Source organism: Littorina saxatilis, linkage group LG5 (genome assembly GCF_037325665.1).
Source record: "Littorina saxatilis isolate snail1 linkage group LG5, US_GU_Lsax_2.0, whole genome shotgun sequence".
NCBI lineage: Eukaryota > Metazoa > Mollusca > Gastropoda > Littorinimorpha > Littorinidae > Littorina > Littorina saxatilis.
In genome coordinates, this window is record NC_090249.1 from 25,604,816 (window position 1) to 25,613,190 (window position 8,375).

The window sequence follows — 8,375 nt, forward strand, 5'->3', positions numbered from 1 at the left end:
TTTCTATAATGACGTTTGTCTCGGTGACTTTGGCATCATAAGCAGTGGAAAAACAGGTCCCTGCCAGACTTGCTTGACATGACCTCATTTACATGATATACACACGTGTGATTTGAACGATTATTATCTCACGGGTGTCTCTCTCACGTATGTAGGATAAAGACCAGAAGTCAAGCTGAAAGTGTGCGTGTGTTGCACGTTGCATTTAACAAGGTATAGTTGAAGTGTCCTCCTCGAATACTCTGGTGATAAAAAAAAAACCCACTTCATATCACTTTTACGCGATCACAATGCAATATAATGATTTGTACACAGGGGGTGTGGGGACCTGGGACCCTTGGGATCCTCGAAAACTCCACTTAGGGGGTCCATGGACCCTCTAAACATTAAACGTGGGGGTCCATGGACCCTCTAGGACGGGTGTCCGTGGGGAGCCCTGCTAGAGATAAATGCCGACGTTTTAGAAATCATTTCCATCAACAGATTGCAGACTGGTTTTGGAACGGCGGTATGGTAAGAGACTTTCAATCAAGCTAACCTTATGCCTCTTCGACACAAAGCTGTATAATTATTAGCCTTCAAAAAGATTACAGTACTGTGCGTGTTTCTGTATTGTAATACTTTTAGCAAGGTTGCAGTCAAGGTTAAGAAGAATAACTTCCTTCTTTTGCTTTTGCCTATAGGACGACTGTTCTGCAGGTTATAATAATGTATCTGGGGTGACAGCTGCTTGAGTGGTAACTATAGTTATAAGCTCATCACATTTGGGCTACATTTGCTTGATTTTTAAGTTCAGTGACGTATTTATCCTGTGAGGGATTGTGGATAGTAATCATGGTGGAATGAAACATGGCTGGCATACCATGCTGTCTGTTTTGTCAGCCAGAAAGTGTGTACATCTCTCGTCAGCGCCCAGCAAACACCGCTGTCGGTTGTGTCCATATTTTGTTTTCTGGTGTGTCTACTTCTCCACAGAGATGGAAAATGTAAGACAACTCTCCCGCCCACATCAAGCCCCAAACAACTGAAATTTATCTTAGTTCTTGCCCAATAAGGCGTACGTGCTCACATGGAAAATGGCCAAAAAATGAACAAGATCATTGTGGGTTGGGTTTCTTTAATCGTTACAAATAATTAGATGAGTAGGAGGGTATCTTTGATAGAAGCTTGTATGGTATGAGGTAGATGACTCATACTTCTGCTTATTGCGATTCATTTAACCTTTGCTTTGGCTTATTTCAACATTTTATGTCGCTGCATTATAATGCCATATTAGACTGAAGGATCAAATCAGGCAGTGTCTTGTTTTGAGATTTAACAGTTTATTCTAAATAATTCTGCTTGGCCGCAATTTTTAATTCAGTAAGCATGCGCAGCTTTCCTAACCAACTTCCGGCATTTCCGTTATTTTTCCTTTGCTTTTGATTGTAATCAGTACTCACATTAACAAAATGTTATCTAACTCATGTTTCCGGTGAGAGCTGGGCTTATCTTTTTTTCAGAAACAAATTACTAACTGTACATTAACTCATGGCTTCAATTTACTCTTTACTTTGATCATTAATGAGTATACCACATTAATTTCGTGCACATTGGCACACCTATAATATCAGGTCATTACTAATAAAATTACTATTTCTTACCTCATCTGTGAAATATCTTACTAATTGTATGTGTGTTCAGAGTTCTGCATTCTATCAATTAACACCTCTGATGTCTTTCGCATTATTAATCTTTTTCGGTTGTCTTTTTCTAGGCATTCAGTTAAGGGTTTCTTTGTCTTTTAGCTGAATAGTATGCTTGGGGGTACTTACAATACTGGGCGACTATAAGCAGTGTCACTTAATTCTGATGTCATGCGATACACAGCGTTTAAAAAGTAATAATGATTCTTCCTTAAGGATATTTAACGATTCCTTTTTGCCCAAGTAAACCACAGATCGTTCCAGGATTGCAGGTGCGATAAAAGCACAAGTTTGCGTTGACACATAGCAAAAAATCTGTTACCTTAGTGCTTTCTGTGCAGAGGAGGGAGGCGTGTGCTGAATTATGTTCAGTCGCAGATTGGCGATTGAAGTTGACAGGTACGAATCTACTCCAACCAAAGGCCTATAGCTACCTTTAATTGTGGAACTCTTTCTAGCATGTCGCATAACAGCATGAGTAATGCCTCAAATGACTCTAAAATACCTGTTGGGCAGTTCTGGACCAGGATGACAGCGAATGACCGGGAGGAGAGTGTGGGTGGCGTCGACATCAACCGCGTGGCCCTTCAAGAGGAACTCATCAAACAGAAGAAAAAGTGAGTTCTGCTGCCTGCAGAAGGGTGGTCGGGACACAGGCACTCGACACAGGGTTGGTGGGGCCTGTTGGTTTGTGTGTGTGTGTGTGGGGGGTGCCCTCCTGCCACACCATCAGCACAGATTTGTATAAGTAGACAAGAGTAGATATTCTGCCCCCCCCCCCCCCCCCCCCCTGCGAGCATTGTAAACTTATGCAGAAAATTCCATGTTCATGACCAAAGGATTGATACTTTCGTTTGTTTGTTTGTTTGCTTGTTTGTGTAACTTGCGGTTAAATATTTTGCGGTTTGTGAGCCGTACCTGCTTTCTCCATTGCTGGCAGTAAACAAATATATACCTTTTTTCTCGCAACATTTCAAGGAATGTTTTTTCTTGGATTTGCAATCTACAGGATGAAGGAGATGGGCTCGGTGTTGGAGAAAAACAACCAGCTGCTGAAGCTGATCGTACAAAAGATGGAGATACACACGGAAGATGAGGTTTATGATGAAGGTGTGTTCATGTCCCCATGTCGGTTTATCTCTCGTTGTCAACTCTATACATGTATCCCCCGAGCGGTGTCTGTCATTATATGCTGAACACTGCGTTCTTAAGTTCGAGTGAAAACTGCTGAGTGTTTGTCCGAGTAAGCGATCGCGAGAGAGGAAGTTACAGAGAGTTATTTTAGTATATGTATTTTAGTGAATTGTATCGATTCGCTTCATATATGTGTATTTTTGGGTTTGCTTGATTTGAGTGGATATCTTTCTACACCGCAATATCAGGGTTATTTTTTCCCAGCCTTGGGCAATATACATTTTGAACAAGAAATTTGGACCGGGAAAGCGCATGTATAGAAAGTGGCGCCTAGCGAATTACACGTGACCTGAACTGCGGCTCTAATTGGTTCTTCACTATCAGGCAACTAGGTCTCTAGTTGGTTCCTAATTATCGTACCCCCCCCCCCCCCCCCCCCCCTGTGGGCAACAATAACAATTGTCCCGTGCCAACATAAAAGCTTTTGCGGAATCGCAAAATTAATTTATTTTGTATGATGATATTTTTACTGGTCACATAACTTTCTGTACAGGTTACAACCACGACGGCGGATGTTCAGCCGGCAGCGTACCAGTGGCCAACGGACCCAACGCAGGCAGAAACATCAACACCAACTCCCTCCGCCGCAGGGCCATGCAGAAATCCTCCATCGTGTCCTTCATGCGGAACAACTGGGACAAGAACCACTGAGGGGGTCTGTTGGCTGTGGCTGATGAGTTTTGTGGCTTGCCGCTGAATGTAGCGTCATTCCAGAGTATTCACGATCATCTTCATCGCTACAGATCTGTCCGGGTTTTCACCGGGAATTGTTTGTTTGTTCGTTCATGGGCTGAAACTCCCACGGCTTTTACGTGTATGACCGTTTTTACCCCGCCATTTAGGCAGCCATACGCCGCTTTCGGAGGAAGCATGCTGGGTATTTTCGTGTTTCTATAACCCACCGAACTCTGACATGGATTACAGGATCTTTTTCGTGCGCACTTGGTCTTGTGCTTGCGTGTACACACGGGGGTGTTCAGACACCGAGGAGAGTCTGCGCACAAAGTTGACTCTGAGAAATAAATCTCTCGCCGAATGTGGGGACGAACTCACGCTGACAGCGGCCAACTGGATACAAATCCAGCGCGCTACCGACTGAGCTACATCCCCGCCCCCTCACTGGAAATAAGAGCATGCTTTCACTTGGACACGTATCAAAAATCAATAGTGTGGCTGCATTCTGTGCAGAAGTTGTTTATTTTCTGAATTGATTTTCCAGATTGACATTGGTGTCACGTACGAAATCAATTCAACAACAACAAAATCTGCAAATAAAAGCAGCCAGGCTGTTGTATTTAAGTGTCCGTTTCAGTTGAATGATTACATTTGGGCGGGGATATAGCTCAGTCGCTAGCGTCGATGGTTTCAAAACCAGTTGTCTCTATCGGCGTGGGTTCGACCCCCACGTTTGGCGAGGGATTTATTTCCCAGAGTCAACTTTGTGCAGACTCTCCTCGTTGTCCGAACACCCCCGTGTGCGCACGACAAAGAACCCAAGTTCAGAGCAAAAGTCTCACGGCTTGGAAACGTGAATACACGAATGCAAGAAAAAGAAGAAGAAACAAGTCGCGTGAAGCGATATAAAATAAAAACATTTAGTCAAGCTGTCGGCATCAAAGTAACAGATTAACACCAAAAACCAGTCATCGCCGAGACTATAATCAAGATAGTCTCGACTAACCTGGAAGCACACCAAAACACCGAGACAGGTCACACTCGTCTCCTCGCAGCGAACGCAGTACTTACTTAACCTATTTTCTGTAATCCTGAGCACATTTTTAGAGTGAACATGACATATATATATTTTTGAATTCAGGAGAAATTGAGGAATACGATGCAATCGTTTTTAAATCTGTTAGTGAAAATTCGATTTTAATGACAACTTTAATGAGCAAACTAATTAACTAATTTTTATGCTGCCGAGCTGAAATGCAATCCCATAGTTACTTCGTCTAAGATTGCTCGACCAAAATATCAATCAATTTGATTGAAAAATGAGAGCGTGACAGTGCTTCCTCAACTTTCACAAAAAGCCGGATATGACGTCATCAAAGATATTTATCGAAAAAAAAGGAAAAAACGTCTGGGGATATCATACCCAGGAACTCTCATGTGAAATTTCATGAAAATCGGTCCAGTAGTTTTCTCTGAATCGCTCTACACACACACACACACACACACACACACACACACACACACACACACACATCACGACCCTCGTCTCGATTCCCCGTCTATGTTAAAACATTTAGTCAAAACTTGACTAAATGTAAAAAGGGTAGTGCCGTACTGTATGTGAGAAAGCAGCCCGAAGTTTCCATGAGGGTAACCTCACAGGGCTATATGATATCTTATCCTTATCTTTATCTTATCCTTATCCTTATGATGATCTTAACTCGATATATAGAACAGATCTGTGTTGATAAACGATATCGTCTATTATTACCATTTTAGTGTCCCATATATGCCAATTTAACCACAGCGGTCAGGCAGACTTTTGTATAAAAACACTGTTACTGTTACAGTAAAAATAATGTGACAGGGAGACTACTGCGTCACCCTTCACAGCAGACTCTGCAAAGTTGTCTGCAGGCGAAGAGCGCGGGCTATTTATTGTAGCTCGACGCTTCTTGTTATATTTTAGTTTGATTCAAAGAGATGGAATACCGACTCAAAAGTATTTCTTAGGGAGGGGGAGGCCGATCAAATTAGGGGTGGTTAATCCTATTTAAACCCAACGGCATAAAACGCTCATAAAAGCCGGTCGACTCATGTCGACACTTTGGGTTTCAAAAGTAAAGAATGGTTTTAAAAAATAAACGACACTCTCACAGGAGAAGTGAAATCCGGGGTACGCGTGCAGTGTGTACTCCAAGGCAATATGGCACTTCATGAAGCCCTCCAATAACAGCTACAAGTTTACATCGGAAATACATTCGACATTTATTTAAAATGTAGATACTCGTTCATACTGTTCAGTGTTTATACAGCTACTTACATCGGAAATACATTAGACATTTATTTGAAACTAGATGAATACCCGCTTCGCCGGGTACGGCATCGCCGGGAATAAGTCGAGCCGAATACCCGGCTGCGCCGGGTGTACGCCGAGTTCGCCGGCGCACCGCACGAAGGAAGGGAGATAAACGCGCAAAACACTGGAGAAGAGTAATACCCGGCTTCGCCAGGACAGTGACCTTCTAAAAATAGTATAACGGGAATATGGATTGAGCGTTGTCGACAGTGACCTTCTAAAAATAGAAACGGGAATATGGATTGACGCCACACGAAGGAAGGGAGATAAACGCTGAAAACACTGGAGAAGATAAGGAAGAGTTACTGGGAATGGATCCAGAGAAAAACCAAAATCGGTTCAGCGCTGCGCGCTGAGAGCACGTGTTGAAATATCTCATCGACCAGGTTGTGTCCGGGGTGTACCTGAATATGGCCACCAAATTTGAAAGAGATCCATCGAGAACTTTGGCCGTGCATCGCGGACACACACACACACAGACACAAGTCGTATATATATATAGATAGATGTAGATATTCTTTCGTACTGTTCAGTGTTTACTTGATTGTTCGTGTATTTTGTGTGATTACCTTAGTTTTTGTTTTTATGATTAAATGTATTTTGTTTGATTCTCTTGATTATTGTTTTCATTAGTAGTCAAGTTTTATGTAGGTTGTACATCTAATTGTTCTATTTTGTACATGTTCTTTTGTAAAGGGCCTAGAGCCATAGGTTACGCACTTAAACATGTCCAGTTATTATAATTATAAGTTATTTTTTTTCGACGCAGTTTTTGCATTAGTGTGGACAGCAAAAACTAGTGTATCTCACACACACACACATACACACACACACACACACACACACACACACACACACACACACACACACACACACACACACACACACACACGAGACTACCGGTACATACAAGGTAAGCATACATGCTTGACTGCGTCTTGCATGTGACAGTAGATTGTCACTGATATAATTTGCCAATTACAAAGCCACCATATCCCGTCCGGCACAGTTCCCGAGTCATGTGTAGGCACAGCTCTAATACTTTTACTCTCACTCCTCACCCTCCCAACCCATGACTCCTTTCCCGCTCCTCTTCAACGAGGTACACTTAATGATTGTTACTGTCATATTAAATAATCCACTTACACCTATTTTAATAAATTCTGGTTGGTTCCATGTACGGCAGCCAGAATGTTGTCCCCTCAGCCTAAAACAACGCTTCTGGACTGCCACATTTATGCTGTCCATACAAAATTGTGCAATATTTTAGTCGTGTTGTTTTGCATTTTAACCCTGCCCTATAGTGATTGTGTTAGTGTCACTTTTTCCTGTATGTTAATGAACAGAGGTTGTGAATTACTGTAATTGTTTTTCTTCAGCGTTGAGTTTTATCATCTTACCCTAAACATGATTCTTTTTAACTTTGTAACATGTACACGGGAAGACTATATACTTAAAGATTCCTGGCATATTAATCTCGTCTTGAGGTTTGTGTTTAGATACATGATTAAGTTTTTAATTTTCATTAGAATAGAAACTTCGCGTGACGTTTTGTTGTGTTATATATTCGAATCTCAGATGTGGTTGTCGTGTAGTTCTACGTAGGACATTGTTGTTCAGCTGACTATTATCCCAAGCCTTTGAGTCAATAATGTTTTGTCTTCTTATACAAAAATGTGCATATCAAGAAATGTAAATATGAAATGACACATTCACAAAAATGAAAATGATACAGCATAGATATCATCCCGCACAAATATATTATTTTACTCTGTGACAGCCTGCTATAGAAATTTGAATTTATTTAACGACAGTATTCTATAAGTTCACTTTTGTCAGATGAAAATATCCAGATTACGCTGAGGAAGTACATGATAACTTTTAAATTAAAAGACCGAGTTCGTCATCAATGTTGCAATATATTCCTTTAAGCCCGCTACTAACGACAGCAGAACCAAGAACGTTCGGCGAATGTTACACCGTGGCTTGTTCGGTGTACTAACCAGCGGCGAATGTTTCGGTGATACCGGTCACATGATCAAGAAATATCACGTGAGAAGACTCGTGATCGGTTGACAGCGTTATAGCCGCGGCCAATATTTTCACTCTTCAAGGATGAAGATACGCAAATATTCAATCAATGAAAAGTCAGTTCGTCTAAGGTTACAGATACGCGCTGCAAGGTTTGCAGGAGTGAATCGGCGAACCTCGAACGGTGCAGCTGCAACCCAAAATTAGGGGAATCCCCTGATTTGATGACGTAGTGCAACGTTTGCCGAACCTAGTTCGGCTTGGTTCGGCTGTAGTTAGTATCGGGCCCGTAACCAGTAGCATTTATTGTTAACTCCCGTTCTGTTTTATGGTGCGTTTTTAAAATAAAAAATGTTGTGTTCTGAGTTCCTGTAAAGTTCAGATCGTACCATGGTAGACTGCGGGTTTATTCCGCGCGCGTGTGTGTGTGT

General features: G+C 41.9%; 1 protein-coding gene across 4 annotated transcripts in view; it reads left to right on the top strand.

Annotated features, from left to right (window-relative positions):
- The window catches only part of LOC138966673 (transient receptor potential cation channel subfamily A member 1-like), a 46,724-nt gene extending 38,415 nt beyond the window's left edge, over positions 1-8,309 (top strand). For 2 of the 4 annotated variants that reach the window (XM_070338975.1, XM_070338977.1), the window contains exons 25-28: positions 484-513; positions 2,202-2,302; positions 2,695-2,795; positions 3,373-8,309. In XM_070338975.1, the coding sequence (XP_070195076.1) occupies positions 484-513; positions 2,202-2,302; positions 2,695-2,795; positions 3,373-3,530 (390 nt within the window). In that variant the 3' untranslated portion in view covers positions 3,531-8,309. The remainder of the gene's footprint in view (positions 1-483; positions 514-2,201; positions 2,303-2,694; positions 2,796-3,372) is intronic. The other 2 variants (XR_011455736.1, XM_070338976.1) reach the window with 2 other exon arrangements.
- The last annotated feature ends 66 nt before the right edge of the window (positions 8,310-8,375 follow it).